Genomic DNA, 25,502 nt, shown 5'->3' with positions numbered 1-25,502 from the left:
ACTCCTGCACATCTGTTGGCTCTTTGCTAAGGACGTTCCCTGTTACATCTGTCCCCACCTGCGGGCTGGATTAGGTCTACCCACCGGTGCTCCCACTGCGGGCCATGACCTTCATCACACAGTGTCCTGTCTTTTCTCTGTCTTCCTGTCATTCCCGTCCCTAGCCTGTAAGCTCTTGGGGAACGGGTTTTCTTGAAACTAGTCTCTGAAGCTGCATCCTCCAGCTCAAGCTTCTCAGTACATTTGTGTTGGGAGAATGCAGGGATGGCCTTAGACACAGGGATAATAAAGCCCACCATCAGATCCATCTGATTTCCCCAGCAGAACTTGTGCATTCAAGTGAATGGTTTCTTTCAAAGGGCCACCACACCTATTCCAGGCATGTGGGCCACTGGATTCTAAGGCTCTTGGAGGCATGGCATAATACTTCTGTCATTTCTATTCCTGGTGCCTGGCACACAGGAGGTGTGTCACTCACATATTTGTTGGATGAACCAAAATAATGAATAACAAATGAGGTGGTATTGTTTTCACCCTCTGGGCTACACAACAGCCTTGAACCCTCATTAACATGGTTAACATCCTCCGATGTCGGATGCCAGCTTTACCAGGAGCCACCACTTGTCACCCTCTCAGTGGTAGCAGCTGTGGTCTCCCCTCCCTCTGGCTTGATGTGAGTTCCACCTTGACTTTGCCCGACCCATTCCTGGGCCTAGATACTATCTGTTTTCCTTCTTTATAACAAGGCCTTTGGTTTGGCCAATGCGTCATCATTTCCAATATGCTTTCTGATGGATTAGACCAGTTGTTCTCTGAAGGGAGGAAGCACCAGCCCATTTTACCATTGAGGAAACTGAGGCTCCAAAAAGTCACAAGGCTCATTCCAAATCACATGCTATGAGCAAGTGAGAGGTGGATCTGGAAACTTCACCTCATTCCTTGGCCCCAAACCTATTGATGTTCTTTCTGCAATTCTGTCTTTGCCTTCTCGATTACAGGACACTATAGTAGGGTACATGACATTTCCTTAAAACATAAGCTTTCTTTTTGTCTGTGTTTATAGTGTTCCAAGGTATAAAATCAAGAAACTCTGGGCAGCCTCATTCCTGCTTGTGGTGGGGGAGGGGCGTTCACATATTTCCTGGACCCTCACCCCTTCTGCTCGCCCGGGCTGGAATGAGACCTCATTCTTCATTCCCACTGGCACAGGGGCTGAGCAGGGAAATGTGAACAAAAGGTCATTTGCAAAGGGCAGGCAGCAAAAAATCCCTGCTTCTGATTAGATTTTTCTTCCCAAACCAGCTTGTCCCCTTCTGATCTCTGCATCTCACTGGGCAGGGCAGCCTGGGCCAGAAGCTTTTGTGTTTGGGATTCTTTTCAAGTGAAAGCACCAGAGCCATATCCTCACTGGTCACCAAGGGGTCCCGTCCTAAGAAATGGATTGAAACATTAAGGACATCTTTCCCAGGGAACTGTCCCCATTCTATTGTTTTCACTGAACAGCCACTTGTCAGAAGCTCTCATTCTTCAGGAAACAAAGAGTAGCTTCCAAGGTTTGATCAGAAACCCTCTGTGCAGCGGAGCTTTGCCCGAGTGACTACAGAGCAAGCTCAGTTGTCCGGCTGAGAAACTCTGGCAGCAGCACGCTTCTGGAATTGTTTCCATGGGAAATGTAAACCTAGTGTCTTTGCCTGAGGCAGAAGCCTGTGTTCTGCTAATTTCTTCTCTCATAGGCCAGATCATGGACTGAACTGTGTGCCTCCAAATCCACATTTTTGAAGCTCTAACCCTCAGCACCTCAGGAGCAGCTTCTGGTGCGGTGGCCAGGCTGTCATGTGCACCCAGTCCTGCCGGGGACACGCGCTTCCTTGCCCCTCTTGGACGAACTGTTCCGCTGCTGGGGAAACCTAGCATTTCCCAGCCGCAGTCACAGGCCTGCCTCTCTGTTTCCCCATCAGCGTGTCCCTTGCTCTATTTTTTACTTAATATTTTTCTCCAGTTAAATTTATTGTAAGAGGAAACCTTATATGTCGACCATGAGTGGAAAACTAATATTACTTGCTGTAAATCTGTGAAAGTAAATATGGTGAAATCAGAGCAATTATTAAATTCCAGGCAGACATTGTTGCCTGCAGGAGGAGGCTGTGAGAGTGAGGCCAGCTCAAAGCCAGCGAGAGGGGGGCTGGGCTGAGAGACATACCGGGCTTCTCCCTATAGGAATCTCAGGGATTTGATCATGAATCGAAAGGGGCTGGCTTTTTCCCTGTGAGTAGGGAGTTAGTGCCCAGGTAGCTCCTGGCTGTGGCTGAACTCTGTCCTAGGTACTCCCACACTACCCACTTAATACCCACTGGCAAAGTGCATGGAGTATTTTTACCAGGTTGTCCAGCTGGTGTCCAGAATCCACTGTTTTGCCCACTTTGAGACGCTGGTACTGTTTGTGTTCGGTCTGTCTTGCAGCATCGCTTCTGTATTCCTGATTCCTTCCCTTGCTCCTGCTCCAGCTCTGCATGGGCAGGGGAACAGTTTGTGAGGGTGGCTCTGACTACACCATGCTGTTCCGTGACTGAAATATGTTTCTCAGCCTGCTTCCTTCTCAGCCCTCGAAGCCCTGCTCAGGGGTCCCCAGTCCCTCGGTGAGTGTTCCTCTGCTCATGTCATGATGAAGATGACACACCCCTGCTCAGTCTGCTTCTTCTGACCTGCATTGTGCATGATATATGGTGGCCTCTGCTGACTGTGATCACTTCAAAGGTGGGGATGTGCCTTACACAGCCCAGTGCCCCCAGTGCACCAGGGCTCGGTCCAGCACAGGGCCAAGGGCACAAGCTCTAGAATCAGAAGCTAGGGCTGTGCATGCTTGCTGCACATCTGGACCTCCGGGAGCCTGCTTTCCTCACCTGTGAGGCTGAGCTAGTAGTCCTGCCACCTGGCTAATGGCAAGGATGTCACATGGCAGAGCAGGCAGATCCCTTGACCTACAGCCTGTCCATGACCGCCCCCAAGACTGCTAGTTCCCCAGGAAGGGAGCTGATTAAAGAGGTGGGTCTCCAGTCAGGGTAGGGAGGGGCAGGAGAGATCAGTTTTCTGTAAACAGCACTTATCACTGCTTCTCCTTTCAGCAGGAATTTTATAACCCACTGTGTAGGTCCAAAGCTTTTAGCTTCTCAAAGAACTTTCATGGCCATAAATTTATAGGATTAGTAGAGCAACTCTGGGACAGGCAGGAATAGTGTATTTGTGTCCATTTACAAATAGGAAAATCAGGGAAGTGATTTTCACAGAAAGCTCAGAACACTCAGACTTGGGACTCAGGTCTCCTAACTGGGTTCTGCATACCTTGTTTTTGGTCCCTTTGCCTCTAGAGAACCTCATTATTGCGACACCTTGCTGCTAATTGCCTCCCTCTTACGCCAGATCATGGACTGAATTGTGTCCCTTGAAATTCACCTATTGAAGTTCTAACCCTCAGCACCTCAGAATTGACTGTATTTAGAAATAGGGTCTTTAAATTGTAAATAAGGTAAAATGAGGTCATATGGGTGAATCCTAACCCAATATGACTTGTGTCCTTATCAGAACAGGAGATTAGGACAGAGACAGAAGGATGACCAAGTGAGGACACAGCTAAAAGGGTGGCCATCTGCAAGCCAAGAAGACAATCCTCAGAAGAAACCGGATCTGCCAACACCTTGATCCTGCACGTCTAGGCTCCAGAACTGTGAAAAAACTGTTTAAGTCACCTAGTCTGTGGTATTTTGTTATGGCAAACTGAGCTGACTAATATATTAAGAGGAAAAAAAAAAAAAAGGAAAAAAAAGAAAAAAAAAAGAGCTATGTGGACCAGGAGCATGATGGGAACCCTTCCCCATCCCAGAGCAGAGCAATGATTCATCATTTGGTCTCATTACTGCTGGGACTCCCCGAAGTGTTTCAAAGCTGAACACTCTGGAGGCCCTGGGTGGTGCTGAGCTGGGGAAGGAAACCGCGAGGTTTCTCACCTCACCAACAGTGGTTGTGGGTGTGATTCTGTGTGGTGCAGCCTGGGCCCTCTCTTGGAAGTCGGGGTCAGGCAAAGGACGAGGGGTGGTGGGCCTCAGAATGAGTTCTGCAAGGAAGTTTGCACTGGGGCACATCACATGGCTCCATGTCAGAGACTCTTGGGTTTGAAGTAAGACACTGGGCGAGTTACTTACCCTCCCTGAGGCTCACTTTCCTCATCGTTAGAATATGGACTGCGTGTTCTCTCCTGAGGCAGGAATATATGTGCCATGTCTGGACTAGACAGGAGGCTCTGTAAGTGGTGGTTGCAGTGGTTATCATCACTTCGTTGGTGAACGGTTCCTCTGGTGTTGTCCTTGCACTCCAGGGCACAGGGAGAACAGGAGTGGTGGGTTTGAAGGTGGAGAAGCAGCCCCGGAGGCCAAAACCCAGGAGGGCAGACAGGTGGGAGCCAAGGAGGGCATAAGGGAGAGGGAGAGAGAGGACCTAGCTTCGCATCATTATGGGGCCTGGAAGGGATGAAATGTTTGCTCAGGAAGTGAGGAGTGGGGGTGTCATGCTCACATTTCTTCCCTTGCCCACTGCCTGCTTCTCTGAACTGCTTTGTCCTGGTTTAGGAACAGATAGGACACGATAGGACTCCATGGCCCTGACTCGTCAGAATCCTGGAGTCACATCAACCCAGGGTCAGTCAGAAATTGGTAATGAGTACCTTTGTGTGTGCTCAGCCTAGCACTAGACACTGAGGAGTGGGAGGAAGGAGAGGCCTTAGTCCCTCCTATGACCCCGGTGTGGCTGGTGAGATGTCCAGACAAGACACAATTAAGCCAAGTAATGGGCGTAAGGCAGCCTGCACATGGTAAATGTTTAGTTCGTGTAAGCTGTGAGTTAGAACACAGTTAATTGTGGGCATGCGTGGGCAGCAGGGCATCCTCTGTCTCAGAGGGAGTGCTGACTTTCAAGTCCTCAGCTGCCACATGGGTGCTTGGTGGACGCTCCTTGAGCCTCCATTTCCTCTTACATGCAATGGGTGCCCTTCAGGGCTTCCTCCCTGGGCTTTGAAGCATTCCCTGTGCAGAACTATTCACCTTCTGGGATGGAGGACCTCTGTATGGAGGACTGTCCCATGTACTGCAGGTCACTGGGCGTCCCTGTGCCTTGGCCACTGACCTGGCATCTAAGTGTACCTATGTTGCCAATGTCCCTGAAGTGTTGCAGAATTACCCACCAGTTGAAAATCAAGATAGAGCACTTTATCCGTCTCGGCCCCCCTGGTAAACAGGTAACACACTCAACTGAGGTAATTTGAAGAGAGTGTAATAGAAGGATTATTTTCAAATGTGTGGGCAGAGCTAGGGAAGCCACAAGAAATAGTGCAGTATCCAAGGGTTAGTAACAGCAGGGAATTCCCCCTGGGCTAGAAGTGACAAGGGGTGATGGAGAGGTTACCAGGCAGAGGGCTCTGGGGGGAAATTATGGCCTTCAGTGGATGGATGCCGCCAGCCCAGAGTGCCCCACAGGGAGAGAGCCAGGGCAGTAAGACTCCAGCTTCCCTTGCATTTCCTGATGGCTGAACCCAGCCAGAAGCCAGAGGCAAGGGAGCCTGCTGATACAGGCCAGCCAGGCCGGCCTCCTGCGGCCCAGAGCAGGAGGAGAAGGGAGGAGGAGCAAGGTGAGGGTCAGCACAAACACCCAACACAGTGTCTGACGCACGATATGGACTCAACAAACACGAAGTCCTCCCCTCTGGGCAGAAAACCTTACAGGGATTCCAAGCAAAGGGAGCCCACAAGAGCAGGCACAGCTGGGCTGGGCCTCGAGTCTGAGCAAGAGCCATGAGATGCTGGGACCACCCCTACAAATCCTCAGTGCCCTTCTCAGCTCTGCCTGAGTGCAAACAGAAGGCTTATAAGGGGGGACATGTTGTGGTTGGGGGAGGTGCGGTGCATGGCTCACCTCAGACACTGTTCAGTGAGCAGCAGCCCAGGCTGGTCAGCAGGACTGTCTCCCGCAGGGCAGTGCCCAGCTCTGCAGATGGAAGAGCAGGGCCTGGGCATTCACGGCAAGGCTCATAGGGACGGGCAAGCATGGGAAATCTGCAGCTTGCTCTGACCTTCCCTCCCGAGGAAACCAATTCTCACCAAGTCTGAATTGGTGGGAAAATACCAAAGCCTGCTGTTTGAAGTTGACACCAGTAATAGCATGAGGGAGCGTGGGAAAGCTACTGTAGTGGGGGGGGGGGGTTGGTAATTGTGTTTCTGATCCAATCAGGAGCACAGTGATGCTGAGCGTGACACATTCCCTCTGGTTCTCTGTCCCGCCATTCCACCGCTGGACATGTCTCATGCTGCCCTCAGAAGATCCCAGAGGTTTGCCTGCAATTCTGACTTCCAGAATTGGTAGCTGGTACCCACCAGCTTCCAGCATGTGCTTTGCTGCCGGAGGACACCTCTCCCCACAAGCATGAGCTTGTCAATGCATCTTTAACAGTATGAATCTATTAGCTGTGCAGGGTTGGCATTTATGAGGAGGCAAGCCTGGATGGCACCTCTTAACTTCAAAGCCAGCAAAGTGCAGTCGATGGATGTGAGGGGAAGCACATCTGGTATACAACAGAAGCTAAACGGCAAGGAGTGGCAGTAACTGCTAATGGAATCACGTTAGCTGAATCATGGACTCCTGATTCACAATATAACTATTTTATTAGATAATAAAGAATGTCTTTACTCCCAAGAAATGGATTCTTCGGAAATTCCCATGAAGAAACCTCTTGAGCACTCTGCTGTGTACCACATTAGCTCCCCTAATGGGCTGGAAACGAGGAAGTAATGGCGCAGGAAGAGTGTGTGCCACTCAGGGTCACGTGGAAACCGTATCTAAGGCGTGGCAAAGCAGTGGACGGCATGCTCCCCAGAAGGCCCCTGAGGGACAGCCATGCCCGCCGGTCCCTTTGGTCTCCTAGAGCAGGTGTCTGCAAACTTTTAAAGAGTCAAACAGTTTAGGCTTTGCACGCCATACAGTCTGTCACATCTTTCTGTTGATTCTTGTACCTGCTGCTGGAGCTCTTCCTTTTCCTCCTCCACTTCCTTCTGTTCTTCCTCTTCCTCTTCTTTTGCCTTTTCTTCCTTCATAAGCCTTTAAAAATACAAAAACCATTCTTAGCTTCTGGGCTATACAAAACCAGGCCACTGGCTGGGTGTGGTCATCAGGCTGTTTGCCCCTACTTTTGTCACAGGGGTTGGAGAGCTGGACAGTTCACGAGCCTCTCAGATGAGGGACGCAGCACTGAAGGAGCCCCGCTTGGAAGTGAGTCACTCAGGCAGTATGTCTCCACTGAGCACCTGGTGCCTACTAGGCACTGTTCTAGGACATGTGGGATAGGTTAGTGGGCAAAGTAAACAGGAGACCCTGCCCTTGTGAATCTCACATTCTAGTGGGAAGGGACAGACAACTAAAAAACATAGTAAATAAGCAGGTAGGAGGATGATACGTGCTAAGAAGGACATAAATAGAATAGCAGGAACTCCTAAAGAAGGGTGGATGGGAAAAGGAGGAGTCTGGGCTACCTTGTTTCAAAATCTAGCTTGACTGATTTGGGTCATGTGACCTTGGATGATTTTATTAACCTCCGAGTCTCAGTTATCTTTTCTATAAAATGAGGGTAATCTTCAAGGGCAGTTGTGGAAGTGGATGAACGTGTGAAGCACAGGGCCAAAGGAGGCGGCTTTAACAAGTAGTAGCAGGGACCACCAGCATTGTGTTATACGTACTTTTGGCTGTCATAGTCGTAGAGGTGCCAGTAGTACCTACAGCACCCAGGTTGAGCTCCCAGATCATCTCCCCCTTCATGTCAAGGCTGCTACACTATCACATATGGTTGGAGGGCTCAAGAAGTCATTAAATTCAAAGTCCTCGTTTCACCAGCAAAGAAACTGAACTTCTAGAGAGGTGGGCTTGCTTAAGTTCACACAGTGAGCTCCTCCTGCTCCTGGCGCTGGTACGATATACCACTTCACTCCTACGCTAATAACTTCTCTCCACTTTGCCCCCCACCAGGCAGGGCCCCTAGGAGGCATAGCCTTCACCCGAGTGCTAGTCCTGGCCCTGACATATGCCTGCAATAGGACTTTGGGCAAGTTACTGATTTTCTCTGTGCTTCAGTTTCTTTACCTGCAAAATGGGGATAATATCAATCTAATCTCATGTGATTAGGATGAGGTTGAAATATGTTGGTATTTGTAACACACTGATAGCAATTCTTACAGCATGGTAAGGACATCGTAAGTTAAACAAAATAAGCGCTGTAGAGAAAATAAATAAATGAGGAGGAGAGCCAGCATGAGTGGGTGGTTGCTTCAGCTCAGGTGGTCAGGGAATGCCTCTCTAAGGACTTGGCGCTGGGGCTAAAATCTGAATGCTAAATGCTGAGATACCGACTCAGAAGAGATAGGGAACTAGCATCCCAGGCAGGGGAACAGCACCTTGCAAAGACCCCAGATGGAAACTCAGTCGATGTATTAAAAAACAGAAGACTAAGTCACTGCTCAGCATTTGGGGATGGGTGGGCAACGAGCTGGAGAAGAAAGCCAGGGCTAAGTCAGGGAGGGCATCCTAACAGCCAATTTTTACTTAATGTCACCATACAAAGGCATGAGGTTGCTAGCAGACTGCTGCGGAGGGGCCGAGCTCTAGCGGGTAGTGGTGAAGGCAGAGAAAGCAGATGTTCTCCACTGTGGTAGCCCAGGCAAGGGATAGTAGTGACTTGCACGAGGGTGAAAGCAGTAGGAGGTGATGAGACATGGATGGATTTGTGGAAAATTTTGAAGGTTGAACCATAGGCTGATGAATGAGATGTGCAGGCAGTGTGAAGAGAGGAGTTAAGAATGACTCCCCAGTGTTTGGTCTGATCAGCCAAGTGCATATGGTGCCAATAACCAGGATCAGGCAGACTGGGCAAGGAGCAGGTTTGGGGAGGCATCAGGGGTCTAGTTCTGAGTGTTGAGGTACCCATGAGACACCCAAGCAGAGCTGTGTGTAGAGGTGGCAGTTGAATATTCAAGTCCGGGGATGAAATGGTGACATCATCAGCATATAGCAGGCATCTGAAGTTCAGTGCAGGATGAGAACATGCAGGAAGTGAATGCATATAGAGAAAAGGGCCAAGGACAGAACCCTTGGCCAACACTGAGTCTAGGAGAGGGTAATCAGCCAAGGAGACAGGGGCCATAAAGTAGGAGGAAGCCCAAGGGAATGTGGAGACATAGAAGCCTGGAGAGAGTGTTTCAAGAAAGTCAGTGTGATCCTGTCAAAGGTGAGGCCTAAGAACTGACCCTTGGGTTGAGCAAGACAAAGGTGACTGATGACCATGGTGGGAGCACCCTCAGTGGAACAGTGGGGTCAGAGCCCAATTGGCATGGGTTGAGGAAGGATAGGGAGGGAGGACATGAGAACCATGGGTGTTGTTAACTCTTTTGAGAAAGGTTGCATGAACAGGAGTGTGGAAATGGGGCAGTGGCTAAAGGGGAAGTGGAATTGTAGGATAAGTTGTGTTAAGTGTAGGTAGAGTCAGTGTTAAGAAGTGATATATGTGAGAACAGAGTTGATGGTTTGGGAGAGAGAGAGCAGTTGCAGGAGCAAAGGCCTTAAGTGGGCAAGAGGGATGTACCTAGTGCCCAGGGACGGGGTCCGCCTTAGGAGCAGGGGGGTTCTACTATAATTGAAGGGAAGGCAGAGTATGTAAGAACAGATGCCAATAAGTCAGAGAATTTAGGGATGGGGATATGAGGTCGTTCTTGATTTCTTCTCTTTTCTTTATGAAGTAAGAGGTCAAGTTGCCAGCCGAGAGTAAGGAGGAGGAGGGAGTGTTGGAGCTTTAAGAAGAGAGAAGAAGTTGTGAAATTTTCAGATGCGGAGTGAGACCATGAATTTGCTGGAGGAATATCAGTGCACAGCTTGCAGTGCTGAGCACCCACTGGAGAGCTGGGTCATACATACAGACTGAGCCCGGTCAGCACGGTCACCTGGTGTTCTCCAGACACATTTGCATGGGTGCAGGACCTAAGAAGGGGGTCACTTGGGTTAAACTGGGGTTGGAGTAAAGCCTGGAGAGAAAGAAGGAGGGAGAGACATGGCTGGTAAGCAGGTTTGCAAGGGGAGAGTGGTCTGGAGGGTGCACTCTAAGCAGAATGAGGGTGGAAATGGGGACACAGAGACATGGTTGACAGCGACAGAGTGGCCAGGCCAGTGGGGTCAGAGAATTGTTAGTGAATTTACATTAGAGTAATGAGCAGAAGGATGGGAGGTGATGGTCAAGAATAGGCAATTGAAACAAAAATTTCATCATTGGTTCAGTGATTGGTGATGATATATGGCCTCAGGGGTAAGTGCCCAAAGTAAGAGGAGAAAAATGATTGGGTTTAGGAATTCAAGGAACTGAGAGGCCATGGCTATGGAGAGACCATTCCCATGGATGTTGGGGTCCTCCCACATGAAGGCAGGGAGGCGGTGTGAAGGCATCAGTGAACGGCAAGAACTGGGAAGTTGGCAGATGATAGCAGGTGATATGCTTCAGAAGACCTGGATGTTTTCAATGAGGAAGGCAGGGACAGGGTTTGCAGTGGCAGTGGGGGTCCAGCAGGGCAGCTGCTCACTTCCAGACCCTGGGTTGTGAAAAATTTGCCTCTACCAGATGGGATAGGCTGGTGATGGGTAGTAAGGAGGGCACGTATTGCATGGTGCACTGGGTGTTATACCCAAGTAATGAATCATGGAACTTTACATCAAAAACTAGGGATGTACTGTATGGTGACTAACATAATATAATAAAAAATTATTATTAAAAAAAATTAAAAATACAAAATACAAAAAAAAAAAAAAAGAGAAGGTCTATACTGAGTGCCCAGAGGAACTTCTGGGGTTGCATTTGAATAAGAAGGTGGAGGATCTATCCAGCACTGAGCCCTGACTATGGGATTGAAGTGAGTTTGCTTTTGATATTCTCTAAGTGGCACAGGGCCAGGATGCGGGTTTGAAGATCAGGGAGGGACACTGGGTGGCATAAGGGGAAGCACAGACAATTGTGGTTTCTCCATCACTTGCTTCTCCTCCCAAACCTTTTGCCAATTTTTCTTTTCTAATTACCTGGGCCTTTAAGACTTATGGTTAATCCTTTCGAACTTCATTCATTCATGTATCCTTGCATGTATTCATTTAAACGTTCACGAAGAGCCTGGGCTGTGCTGGGGACACAGAGATGGTCATACCTAGACCCTGCCCAACACTGTGGACCCCTGATCCTGTGTGCAGATGCACAAGTGGGCTGGCATCCATCAGGAGGTACAAGGACTGTGTTCCCGTCAAAGGTTAAAACAATGAAATTAGCGAATTATTGAATTCAAAAAACTTAAAGGTTAATTCAAGGTTATCATTATAATGTCACTCTTCCTCATTTCCTCACTTTCATACCAGGATGCGTTTTTGAGTGGGGTAGAAAGGGGTGATGTTAGGGCAAGTGGGCTGGGCTATGTGGGAGTGCCCTACAGCATTTTTTTTTTTTTTAGATTTTATTTATTTATTTTGACAGAGATAGAGACAGCCAGCGAGAGAGGGAACACAAGCAGGGGGAGTGGGAGAGGAAGAAGCAGGCTCATAGCAGAGGAGCCTGATGTGGGGCTCGATCCCATAACGCCGGGATCACGCCCTGAGCCGAAGGCAGACGCTTAACCGCTGTGCCACCCAGGCGCCCCCCTACAGCATTATCTTAACCCTGGAAGGCAGTAATAACCTGGGGACAACCTGCTAGGGTTTAGATCTCATATCCACTTCTTATTAGCCATTTGGCCTGGGGTAAATTGCTTAACCTCTACATTCTCATCATAAAACAGGAATAATAACACTCTTAATGATAGAATTGTTATGAGGATTAACTGAGGTATAATGCTTATAAAATTCTTAGCACAGGGCTAGTCCAGTACATAGGAAGGTCTCAGTACATTCTAGGTTTAATTATTGTTCCTAGCATGCTACAGCCTTTATTCTGGGCCAAGTGCATTGCAGTGGGAAAGATGTCGAAACCCCCTGGTCTGATGGCAGGGGTTATAATGCAGACAGCCAAGTGGAGGCACAGTGCTGAGAGACAAGTGTTATGGAAGCAGAGATGAGCAGACTGCCAGAAATCATGGTTCTCAGACCCTTCCTGAGTCTGATTTCCTGGTCGTGGTTGGAAAGAAACAGATTAATCTCAAGGGCTTGAGGAGATGAGGGCACAGTAAGAACAGGACTGACATCATGGGGTGGTTGTGGCACTGAATGAGTTAATGTTTGTAAAGCAAATAGGCCAGTGCTGGGCACAGAGTACATATAAGTTGCTATTGTTTTTCTCTTCTGTCCTTTATAGGCTCCTAGAACCTTTGTGTTTCATCCCAGATCCTGGAGATACCACATGGACTTGTAAATCCAAGTGACATTCCCATTTAAATCATCGTCCTCATAGTAAAACATTTAGAATTGACTGTGCCTTGGAATTAGGAAGCAAATACTCACATTACAATAGGATTCTCTGCTTTAATAAATAGTGGATTCATTGCAGGGGTTCTTAACCTGTGGTTTATGGACCAATCGCCTGAAAATTTATGCAAATGTTTGTGGACACATGCATTTGTATATTTTTCTAGGGTGAAGGTCTACAGCTTTCGTCAGATTTCCTGAGAGATCTTTGTCCCCAAAATAGATTAGGGAGCATTGAGCTTTCCCAGTTAACATAGAATTCCATTTGAAAAAAAAAAATCAATAGGGTGAATGAAGCATGAGAGACTATGGACTCTGAGAAACAAACTGAGGGCTTCAGAGGGGAGGGGGTGGGGGAATGGGATAGACCGGTGATGGGTAGTAAGGAGGGCACGTATTGCATGGTGCACTGGGTGTTATAAGCAACTAATGAATCATCGAACTTTACATCAAAAACCAGGGATGTACTGTATGGTGACTAACATAGTATAATAAAAAATATTATTATAAAAAAATCAATTTAAATACATTTGCCATAAGTCCAACTTTTGGGTGAGTGAAGAGATAGGCAGGCAGGTCCCGCCCACTGTGGGCCTGACTGCTCTGTGGTCTACATCATAGGTAATGAAACAATCCATGAAATATGGTTTCTGCTCTCAGAGATGGTATCAGACAGCATCCTGGAAGGAAACAGATGGCACCTTCAAATTAGGTGGTTGGAAGCAAGGTTAATAAAGAGATTATTTACAGAAGCGTGGGCAGGGCATTGTGAACGACGGGAGATAGTGCGGCACCCTAATCTAGACGTGGTGGGTAGGCATGGTGACCACCCCCAGGCTTGAAGGGGAGGGACTCCTTAGGGAGGCTGAAGACAGACCTGAGCAGAAAAGGTCTCCTGACAGGAGCCATGACCTTCCTTTTAGTGAAGGGACATAGCCATGTTGCAGTGACCTCAGGAGGGGAGACTAGGACAGTAAATACCCCAACCTCTACCCCCCTTCCTTGAGTCTCTGTAGCAGCCCCCACTGCTGAACCCCAATTCAAGAAGACAGGCCAGGGATGTAATTGAGGGGGGGGCCATATGGCCTGGGGCACAGAGCTGGGCAGAATAGGGAAGGTTCACTGAGAGGAGCACTGGGAAGAATGTCTAGTCCTATGACCTGAGGAGGGGGTTGAGCTGAGGGGATCATGTGCGAGTAACCCATGAGGTCATCAGAAGTGCAGACGTGATGCATAATTAAATTCTCAGCAAGAAGAGTAGATAGTGTTTCCACAGTGAGGAGGTTTGAGAGCATGAAGTCATCACATTTTAGGATATGTAAACTCCGTTACATCTGAAAACTTGTAATCCTGGAAACTGAGTGGCCCATCTCAGTTTCTCCTGACAGTGGCAAAGAGCTGACCCTAATCTGAGTGCTTAGTAATGTTAAATTAAATTGATTCCTACCACTTTAAAAAAAACCTTTTATTTTGAACTAACTATAGGCTCATAAGAAGTTGTAAAAAGAGCCCAGAGAGATTCTGTGTACTCCTTCTCTAGCCTCCCGCATGGTGACATCTTATTTGAGTATAGTACCTTATCAAAACCAGATTCCTCCCAGCTTTTATTTTTTATTTTTTATTTTTATTTTTTATTTTTTGGCTGGGTACAGTATACTTTATTGATGGTACATGACAAGGTAGGGCTCCCCAAGCCCCTCCCCTTCTTCAGGGGGTCTGGGATGGAAACAGGAGGTCAGGAGGTTCTCAGTGTTTCGGGGGATAAGTTGGGGCAGGGATTCCCCAGCAGCTGAGGGCCTCTCTCTTCCTCTTGCTGGGGCTGGTGGTCCAGGAGGCTTTTACTCCTTGGAGGCCATGTGGACCATGAGGTCCACCACCCGGTTGCTGTAGCCAAATTCGTTGTCATACCAGGAAATGAGCTTGACAAAGTGGTCATTGAGAGCGATGCCAGCACCGGCATCAAAGGTGGAAGAGTGAGGGTCACTGTTAAAGTCGCAGGAGACAACCTGGTCCTCCGTGTACCCCAGGATGCCCTTGAGGGGGCCCTCTGATGCCTGCTTCACCACCTTCTTGATGTCGTCATATTTGGCAGCTTTCTCCAGGCGGCAGGTCAGATCCACGACGGACACGTTGGGAGTGGGGACACGGAAGGCCATGCCAGTAAGCTTTCCGTTCAGCTCAGGGATGACCTTGCCTACAGCCTTGGCCGCACCAGTGGAAGCAGGGATGATGTTCTGGGCAGCCCCTCGGCCATCACGCCACAGCTTCCCAGAAGGGCCGTCCACAGTCTTCTGGGTGGCAGTGATGGCATGGACGGTGGTCATGAGTCCCTCCACGATGCCGAAGTTGTCATGGATGACCTTGGCCAGAGGAGCCAAGCAGTTGGTGGTACAGGAGGCATTGCTGACAATCTTGAGGGAGTTGTCATACTTCTCATGGTTCACACCCATCACGAACATGGGGGCATCAGCAGAAGGGGCAGAGATGATGACCCTCTTGGCCCCGCCCTTCAGGTGAGCCCCAGCCTTCTCCATGGTCGTGAAGACCCCAGTGGACTCCACAACATACCCTCCCAGCTTTTAGAACGTAACTTGTGCCATCGTCATTGTGTGAGGGTCACATTTGGCGAGGGTGTTTATTGAGAGGCACCCACTTTGTAGACAAAAGGCCTATAAACACCTCTCCTTGCCACTCCCTTGGCAGCCCAGTGGCACTGTTGGGAGACTTGGTGATGCCGGCATACAGTAGTTTTCAATGCCTTAGCAAGCTGTGTGCTTTTGGTTAAATGTCTTAACCTCTCTGATCCCTGGGTTTCCTCATTTGGAAAATAATATCTACCTCATGATGTCATAAGAGTAAAGGCAGAGAAAGCATGCAGAATGTCTAACACGTTCTAAGGTACTACTTGTACGGAGTCACCGTTATCTGTGTATCTGCAGAAGAACTACTAGCAAAGACTCGGGGGTCAGTGGACCTGAGTTCAAACCCAGGTTTTTGTTTCATTTTGTTTTGTTTTTTGCTAATTAGCTGTGCTATCTTGGCATGCTTAGTTAATCTTTCTTGGTCTTAGTTTTCCCACTCTTTAAGCGAAGATTATATCTACCCCACGGGGAAGTGATGACGAGTTAAGGAGACGAAGCATGTATAATATCTGGTACACAGTGAGTGTTCAATAATTAATGGTCTCATTATTGGATGGTAGGTGGGGACTGCAGCTTCCTTCTCTGTCTTCAGCATCTAGCAGGCATCAGCTCGGACAGGTGCTCAGTCAGTTGTTGACAAGCGAGGGAATGTATGAGTGACTGGATCTTGAGTGGGTTGGTGTTCTTGAACCCCTAATCAGCCACCACATCTGCCGGGCCTGGTGTGTTGAAACTCGGTGCCATTCCGAGGCCTCTCTCGGAGCCCCATTCATCAGTCCTGACTTCTGCATGCCAGCAGAGCGAGTGATGCATCGCCCGACCCCTTATCATGCGTAGGAAGCCCGCTCTCCTGGCCCCCTCTCATGTAAATACAACCAGGACCCCATTCATCAAGGGGACACAGAGTCCTCCTGGTAAACTGAACTGCCTAATGTGCAGGGAGCACGAGTTCCCTCTGCAGCATACTGAGCAGCCTGAGCGAGGTGCCCGCTGGGACGGATGCCGGGTTTGGCTGCTCGGGAGAGAAAACTCCTGTGCGTCACGATGTGCTCGTCTCTGACACAGGTTTCCAGACGAGGGTGAGGATGAGCAAGTGGAGGAGAGCAGGAGCTTTGCAGTTCGGGAAATGCAGCCAGCTCCCATCCACCCCTGGCAGTATGCACTTGGAAATGCCCGCAACCTCTGCGAGCCTCACGTTCCATGTCTGCCTCATGGGAGCGGCAAAAATAGACTCTGGGCAGGGCGGCGAAAACCCCGTTTGGTGGGCCCCCTGCAGCCACACTCTAACATAGCTGCTGCGTGGTGCATCAGGTCGTGAGCACCCCCCTGGGTTCTTCTTAAGCGAGACATTGAGGGAAGTTTTGCTGATGCTCAGAGTAGGTATTAAATGTACATTCCACGACGCTCTCATTGAAGCTCTGCCAGGAATCGGAGGTCATGCCCTCAAGGAGGGTTGCCTGGGGTGTAATAAAGAAACGTGCATCATTTTCCTCATTCATTCTTTCAATAAACATTCACAGCTACAAACTATATGCCACACTGGGGGAAAGACATGACTAAAGGAGCCCCTGCTCTTAGGGGCTCGCGTTAGTCTAATGGCAAAGAAAACATGAAACAAGAGTGTGTCAGTGGGATGAGTGCTATGCTAGGGAGAAGCACAGGGACTGGGCCCAGCCTGCTGGGTCCTCGCTCCCAGGGAGCAGAAGTGCGTGATGCTTTTCTATGTGTAGATGCAGATTTTATATGTTTTCTCTGTTTTCAAGAAGTTTTGACCTTCGCAGTTTTTTAGCCTCATTCAAAGCAATATTTGGATCATGGATTAAACTGGGTTCAGCGCTGACAGTCCTTTTACACCACAGTTCCCCATTCCAGAGCTTTCCTTTTGCCTCTCTCTGATTTGATGGACTGAGTTCATTCCCATGGATGTCCTTGGATACCGTCACCACCAGGAAGGGCACATCAGGGACGTGTTTTCTTAGCCCTTATAGGCTGGAGGTAATCTTTCCCCTGCCTCCAAAGATTGACACCAGAGCTGCTGTTCTGGTGTTGGGTCACAACCACTGTGCTTTTCAAATTTGATAGATCTGTGACCGGCAGATAATGTCCCAGAGGAGAAATCTGAGGGCAGTCTGACTCTATTTTCTTTGGCAGCAAATCCATTTTGTGATTTTTTTGGGGTACTTATTAGACCATGTTTTGTCTTTTCAAATCCAAAATTTTACAGGTTACTAAGAGTGAGTTTGCTCAAGGTTCTTTGTTTTTTAATGCAGTGATTCTCTTAGGTCATTTTTTGTTTTTTACTCAGAAAATTTCTTCTATTTGTTGCATCTACAGGGTATACTTGGGGCTGGTATTTTCTTCTGGAATACAAGTTATGTGTATGTTTGATGACTGAAGTCATCTGCATTTATCATCTTCTCTATCATGACATTGACATTTTTGTCCTTTTGTTCCATATCCTAAGAGAGGTTGTCAAGTTTGCGGTTCACGTCTGGAACATCCCTAGCCCCTTGGAGGCAACAGGCAGGCCTGGCTCCCTTGGACAGTTTCTAGCCTGGCATTGACTACTTCTGGTATTGTCTCTGATGCTGCTTCTGCTTATAGATGGTGGAGGTGTGACATGAGGTGAGGTGCACAGGTCATGGCCTGGATGGTGACAGGTCATGTGGCCTATTGGTGGTGGGGAGCCAGTCAAGGCTTTTGGGCAGGGCATGGCTCAGGCAGTTCTTTGTTTTGGGAAGCTCACTCTGCATTTGTGTCGAGGAGGGTAGACTGGAAGAAAAGAGACAAGGGTAGGAACACAAACACAGAGAGGGGCCTAAAATTGCCCTGTGGTTGACCAGTGTCTTGTCTGAACTGGATGGCAATGGGGAATTAATGTAGACACAGGCAGTGATGTTAAAAACATTGAAGACTAAATAGATCATTGCAGCTATACTTGTGTGTGATTTAAAAGCAGGTGATACAACACCCCCAAAGTAATAAGCTTCTCTCAGAGATGAATTAGGATTCAGTCTGGCAATTACATTAAGGTTTCTGATAGATAGCTCACATGGAGAGCTGCAATTATGATACATATCGCTATTCTGCATGGCGGGCTCACATAACTCATCATGTTGGCTGAAGTTTAACAGGAGGAAAGAATGTAAAAGACTCCCCACTTTGAGGGGAAATGCCTTTCTCTGATTTCTATGATTTTTACCGACAGCACTTAAATAATTGATTCTTTTTTCTATATTTGAAGGTGAATAATAAATAGATCCATATGCACCTTCTCATTTTTTTGAACTAGTACAGGTAACCTCACTTAGAATGCATAAATCTTCTTTTTTTTAATAATAATTTTTTATTATGTTATGTTAGTCACCATACAGTACATCCCAAGTTTTTGATGTAAAGTTCCATGATTCATCACTTGTGTACAACACCCAGTGCACCATGCACTACATGCCCTCCTTAATACCCATCACCGGCCTATCCCATTCCTCCACCCCCCTCCCCTCTGAAGCCCTCAGTTTGTTTCCCAGAGTCCACAGTCTGTCATGGTTCTTCTAAAAAAAAATACTTTGTCAACCAACTTTGTCTCCCCATACAGGAGAAGAGGAGAAGATAATTCTCCTGCACTACGAAATATAGAGGAGGGAAAGTGTGGGGTGGGAGAAAATGCCTGGACTGTGGGTTTTGGGGGACCCAATTTCTGGTCCCTGTTCTATCACTTTCTAGGTGTGGAAAGTTATTTAGTGTGTCTGAAACTCAGTTTCCTGGCTGAAGTTGAGCACAGTAGGATGTCATAAGGATGAAATCAGATGACATGTGAATGTGTAGCACAGAATAGGTGTTCCAGAGTAATGAGTTCTTTTAAAACATTCTTGTATGTCTGAAAGTTGAAAAACATCGTTAATAACAAAGGCCATGTAAAACCATTCTTACAAGAGCAACGCAACTAATATCCACAGTTAGTGGACAATCGCTCCCTTGGAATTAGGTCTGTGTTGTTGTGGGAGATGGCAAAGCCGACCTCTTAGTTCACCCCGGGGATATCCCCTACAGAGGATACTGAAACGTGTATTCTTTGGAACGTGATATATTTTTGTCCTTTTAAAGGATTTCTAAATGTCAAGATGGGGTGTGTTATTAAAATGTTTGCTTGGTGGGGCCAGGACCTATCTGCTGACTTTGAAATCACACAGAGGCCTGATGCTTCAGTGCAATCAGAGAAAGTCCTGATCCATGCCTCGGCTCCTTCCATCTATAGCCAAGGTGTCTCCAGAGAGACCTGGGGGCAGTTGACATTTGGTAAATCAATAAACAAGGACTGGGGTGGAAGCATGCCTGAGAGGCCCAGGTCACTCCCACACCATCTGAAGGCTGATGCCTAGAGAGTGGCCAGGGTGGGCCAGCCAGGAGCCTGCCTTCATCACCAGGTTTGAGAGCATGCACACATAATGTTGTTGGGAGGCCAGCTGTGTCACCAAAGCTGGAAAAGCTTGGGCTACGGGAATATTGGTGCCCCATGTATAGCATTCAATGCAATGAAGAAAATCTGGGACATTTCTTTGGAAATGAGAGAATAGTGTCTGTCCTCACAAGAATATTCACAGCCCACTGTGGAGGCAATAGGACACATCCGACTACAATTTGGACCTTGAGAAGTCAGAGCTTTGATAGGATATCCACCCCCCTCCTCTAACTCATTGCCCTTGGGTAACTGGTTGCAGGTAGAATTGAATGAGCAACTGACTTGAAATCAAGGCTCTCACTTGGCTTGGAGCCCCATCTCCAAGTGGTTTAAGTATGGGGCCTTTAGGATTTAACTTCACTGCCTCTGAATCAGTTTCCTACATTAATCAAATAGTGGTAAGCACTGAAGGTGCCTTTATTTTTCCTTCCTGCTTGTATGTGTATGCTCTGAGCTGGGTGTTTCCCTTGGACATAGAAGTCTTTCCACTGGAGTTGCAGAGTGCTCTGAAGCCTGAGTCTGTCTCCTGCTCAGCTGGCTTTCTGCTCTCTGGATGACATCAGACAGGGTGGCTCTTCTCTGTGAAACAGGACAGTCTTAGCCTCCACCCCAGCCAATTGACTTCTTGGGAAGAGCAACCATGCACAGGACTCATGAGGTCACCCAAATGGTCTGGACATTCTCCTCAAGCTAATGTTTCCATAGAAACCTGGCCTGTCCTGAAACTGAGAAAGCTTGAGTTTTTAATCAGGCCTCTTTGGGCAGATGGAATTCTCACTTGGGCCTCAGCTTAGGAGAAGATAGTTTGACACTTGCTGAGCATTGTCTTTATAGATTTCTCCCAGTGCCGCACAGAGGCTGCCAGCCAACAGATTGTGCAGTGCAGATCATCAGTGCAGGGCTGGGCTGGGGCGGGGTGTAGGGAGCAGCTGTCACTTAGTGCCTAAGATGCATGTGCTGTCATTCCACCAGTCCATCAGGGAACATCATATTCATCAGATGCTCCAAAAAAACATGCAGCAAACCCCTAGGTGATGGCTTGTGAAGAATTTCCCAAGGCGGGTTGTGAAAGGAAGGTTGAGAAGTGCATATAAGAATATTTTAGAATGGAGAACACATGGAATTTCTTGCCCCAGGATGTGTTCACGTTGCAAAGAAAAATGGGTTCAAGAAAGGTTTAGACAGCATTTCCAGGTGTGTTCCATATGATAGCAACAGTCCAAGGTGATGCCTTTTAAAAGGATCAGATATATTGGGGATATGCTAGATATCATGGTCATCTTTTGGAGTTATACGATGCCTATTTACACATAAAAGACTCTGAGATCTGTAGTTAAGGTACCTGTTTCATTTTGTTTCATTCAGTGTTTCCCAAACTTGTTCATTCTGGAACCATTTTTTTAAAAGATTTTATTTATTTATTTGGGGGAGAGAGAGCACAAGCAGGGGGAGGGGCAGAGGGAGAGACAGACTCCCCACTGAGCAGGGATCCTGATGCAGGGCTTGATCCCAGGACCCTGAGATCATGACCTGCGCCCAAGGCAGACACTCAACGAACTGAGCCACCCAGGCACCCCCTCTGGAACCATTTTGATACCTGTCATCGCATCCCATCCCTCTTCTGTGGCACACACTCGGGAACTCTGCAGAGTTTCCATCACACTTTTCCTCCATGTGATCCTTGAGGCCAGCCTCAAAGGTAGGATCTGGAGCTGAATGGAGAATGGGGTTGACCCAATGTGTGCTTTCTGAAGTGTTTTTATTCTCACATTCTCTAAATATAGACTAGTTTGGCTGGGAGAAATTCATGAGCACCTGAGCTTCTAGGGATATCGGAGAAAAGCTTCTGAAGCGGGAGAATGGGAGCAGATATTACGGGGCCATACAGACAGCCTGTGGCACCGCCTTACCATACACTGAGTGCATAATCATAGCAGAGCACATGTGATCACGCATGGAGCAAGAACATTCGGTTTTTGGCGAATGGACATGTTAATCTGGTGGAACATGTTATGACACTGAGGTTGGAATATACTATCTCCACTTTATTTATTTATTTATTGATAGCTGGGGCTAGTTTATAAAAGAATGGACTGTGTTGTATGGGTCTCTTCATGTCTGGGACCCCTTCATTTTAGGAATGTGCCTTAAACCCAAATCTCTAAAATCTTATAACCCTGAACTAAGTTACATTCTGCTGTTCACCTTGACAGCACTGGTGAAAGCACACATATGCTTAAGAGATTTAGGTTTCTATCTTGGAGCATTAATATGAGTAAGTCATTATTTATCTTGGACTTAAGAAGATTTGAAGGTTTTAGATCCAGGAAGGCAGAGTGAGGGTCACTGTCATTCTTAATGAGCAGTTTCTTTAGAGCTTATGAAATAGAGGCTGACTATGCCTGTCAGCCACAGCTTCCTTGAAATGATTTGGATGTATAACCGTGCTCTAGTAATTAAAAATATATATCACTTGGAGTCATCAAGCCCCAACAGGATCTTGGTTTCCTCTTGAAAACAAGCACATCTCCCCCTCAATTCTTGCTGCACTTAGAGTTGACACTGAAATGGTGTTGCTGTAAGAGGACAGGCTTTGGAATTAGGCAGACTTAACTCCACAACTTAGTAGCTGTGCCTTAGAGAAATTCCTCAACCTCTCTGAACTTCAGGATAGCCTGTGGAAATGGGAACAATGGTATTTCTCTTGTGAGGATTATTGTATGGATTAAAGAAGTTGATATCACCTTGCCTTGTCAGTGAGAGACCTGACACTCAATACTCAGTGGTTACTTTTGTTGCTACTGTTATTATTTGTTCTGTGGCCTTCCCCACCCTGACTTCAACCCAGGTGGAGGCTTGACCACTTACGTAGCAAAGAACACAGGTTCTGCGGTCAAAGGGACTTGAACTAGAACCATGACTCTGATTAGTAACCAGCTGTGTGATTTTGGGAAAATCACTTTGCTTCTCTGAGCTTTAGCATCTCCATCTGTAAAATGGGTTGACGGTCAACTGCCCTGGGTATTTGTTGGGAGCATTGGATGGGAAAACGTAAGGAGTCACCTGAGAACAGTCCTGCCAGGGAGCGTGTGGTAAAGGAATGGCTGCTATTCTTACTCCGGACTTTGAGGAGGGGGTTGTGAGTGCATAGAACCAGAGTAGCTGGGTTAACTTCGGATAAGGATTGTGGAGATGGGGTGGTAGAAAGTATGGGGGGCCACCGAAGAGAGAGCTGAAATCCATTTATAAATGAAATGGCTATAAGAATGTAGGACTATTTGATATTCTATGGTTATTTTTATCATAATCTTGGCCTGCCACCTCCAAATTATATTAGAAGTTGAAGGCATTTATTCAACAAACATTCACTGAGAACCCACCATGTGCCAGGATTTGGGCTAGGTACTGGGATGCATTGATTTATTCTGAAGACAGAATCATTGATGAGGGTTAGCTCTGTAATTGGGGGCAAGGAGAAATCCATCTTCCTCCTGTCCCAGCCCCAACAGGGGCTCAGGAGCCCAGTGATATGAAATTACTTGGGCAAGGAGCTGAAGACCTTTGCAGAGATCAACCTAGGTGAAATTCCAAGCATAGTATGCTTGTTCTTTGCCCTGTTTCGTCGTTCACACTATTTCTCTGCTTGCTTGGAAAGTTCCCACCATTCCCAGCCCCCCAACCTTCTATACGTCCTCCTAGGCAAATCTCAAGGGTACCTCCTCCATGAAGCCTTCTTGGACCACAGTCTAGGTTCATTGCCCCTTGCCTGGAACCCAAATTCCTGTCCTGTGCTTCCTTCTCTCTAGTTCAGCACCCACCACTCAGTGCCCTCTGGCTGGGAGCATCCTCCTCCTAGACCCTAAGCTCTTGATACAGAGACTATCTAACCCAGGGACTGTAATGTGATAGGGACAGTAGTAGTGTAATTTGAACATGTGTGGCTTAGCTTACTTGCAAATCACAAAGAGATGTAATAATGGTTGTTATTAGCCGTTGTTATGACTATGCTAGCATTTACATAAAGCTTTGCAGTTTACAGAGCGCTCCTTCAGTCTTTCCTCCCTGAATTCTCACCCAGCCTCCTGAGGCAGACAGTGTCAACAAAGCAGGCTCTGCTTCCCTGTCCCCTGTCCTGCAGATGGGGAATCAATAAAGGACTGAATGTGTGGGTTGTGCCCTGTTCGAGTTGGCATTCAAATCCAGGTCTGTGTGATTCTAAATTCTGCTTTCTCTATTTACTGTAATCTGTTTGTTAATTTTCTTGCTTAATAGAAGCCCTAAGGAAAGGAACGTTTACAAACATATACACGTGTACACACAAAGACCAGGTGCCAGTGCAGCCAGCGAGGGGCTCCTCAGTAAGGTGTCCACCTGTCAGGAGCCCTCCTTCCCCTAAATTACATACCTCTGCCTAATTTCCTGAGACCTGACATTTCTCCATGGAGACAAAAGTCTGAGATAATACAGTAGGGCTTGGGGTACAAATATGACATATACCCAAAAAGGCAATACCAAGAGAGGACAGGGTCACTTGTAACTGGGACAGGGACAGGCAGGAAAGGAACCAAACTTTTCTGCCCACACAGTGCTGCCTTCCATGGGGCCTGTGTTGTGTGAGACCACCTGTCTGGCCCTGTCCAGGGAGGTGGGGACCCCATGCAGCTGCCAGGCTAGTGCTCAGGGAGGAGAATCCTTCTTGGGTCAGAGTCACCTGAGGTTGGTGCATCTTCCAAGTGCCCTGAGGCAGCATGGCTGGGGGATGTGCTGCCGGATTGAAGCCAGGCAGACATAGGAACCTCAGTTTGAACCTCACAGCTCAAGGACAGATTCACCAAGTGAGGCAATAGGAGACATATCAACAACTATCCTGGAGCTTGGTGGACCCTGGAAACACATGGACACTTGCTCTGAATGGCTTTCTCTTTGAGCCATTCATAACCCTGGGTTATCCTCTACTCTTACCAAGGTCGGTATGGCCATCTGAGGTCCTTCTCTGTTCCTGGTTCAGCTGGGCCTTGTAGAAAAAGGAGAGGAATGTGAAAAATTAGAAGTAATAGTTGTACCTCTTTCTGGTTCTGAATTATTACTTTGTTGTGGTGGCTCCAAATCAAAGTCCAGTTTAAGAGGCCGTGTTGGCATTTTCTCATGTCCTCTTCCCCAGAAAGGCAGGTGGTATACCGGAAAGGGAGCTATATTTAGAATAAAAAAGATGTAGCTCCAATTCCAGCCCCATCATTTACTATTAGTATGACCTTGGGCAAGTCAATGATGTTTCTGCACTTGGGTTTTCTCTTTGTAGAATGTGAATAGTCATATTATCTGGCAAGGTGGTTGCTACACATTAAGGATGATATCATGGGCCTGCCACATCGTGGGTGCTCAGCATTTGGCAAAAGGGCAGAGGAGTATGTCACAATACAGCAAATTCTTGTGTTGTGGAAAACCACAGCCAGGAGACACGTCTCAGCTCAGTTCTGACCACCCTACAACTCAGGCAAGCTACTGAACACATCTCAGAACAGTTTGGATTTTTTTTTCCCCCACAAAGGTGGAAGAATAACATTTGCCCTTTCTTTCTCCAAAGGTTTTTGTAAAGTCTAAGTGACTTTCAACTCATGAGCTGGCTTTCTGCCTCTGCACCGAGAATGGCTGAGTCTCTGACCCATTGCAGGGGGACCAAGAGGATGAGGGATGGGAATGGAGAAGGCACAGGCATGCCTTTGCTTCCTGCCTGCCTGTGGGCCACCCATCTGTGTCTGGGGGTTCACCGCACATTGGAATCATCTGGGGAGCATTCACAAGTCTTGTGCTGGGGTCTCGCTTCCTCCCAGAGGTGCTGATGTGATTGGTCTGGGGTGCAGTGTGGATATCTGGATTTTTCAGAACTCCCCAGG

At 47.6% G+C, this 25,502-nt stretch overlaps 2 protein-coding genes across 2 annotated transcripts in view; one reads left to right on the top strand and one right to left on the bottom strand.

Annotated features, from left to right (window-relative positions):
* Positions 1 to 25,502, top strand: part of CLSTN2 (calsyntenin 2) — a 642,616-nt gene that overhangs the window by 182,688 nt on the left and 434,426 nt on the right. The window lies entirely within an intron of this gene.
* LOC100480864 (glyceraldehyde-3-phosphate dehydrogenase) overlaps positions 14,142 to 25,502 on the bottom strand; it is a 31,888-nt gene continuing 20,527 nt past the window's right edge. The window contains exon 2 of the mRNA XM_002924114.4: positions 14,142 to 15,083. Coding sequence (XP_002924160.1) covers positions 14,346 to 15,083 — 738 coding nt within the window. The 3' untranslated portion in view covers positions 14,142 to 14,345. The remainder of the gene's footprint in view (positions 15,084 to 25,502) is intronic.

This window comes from Ailuropoda melanoleuca, chromosome 6 (genome assembly GCF_002007445.2).
Source record: "Ailuropoda melanoleuca isolate Jingjing chromosome 6, ASM200744v2, whole genome shotgun sequence".
NCBI lineage: Eukaryota > Metazoa > Chordata > Mammalia > Carnivora > Ursidae > Ailuropoda > Ailuropoda melanoleuca.
This window is presented reverse-complemented; position numbering and strand designations above follow the sequence as displayed.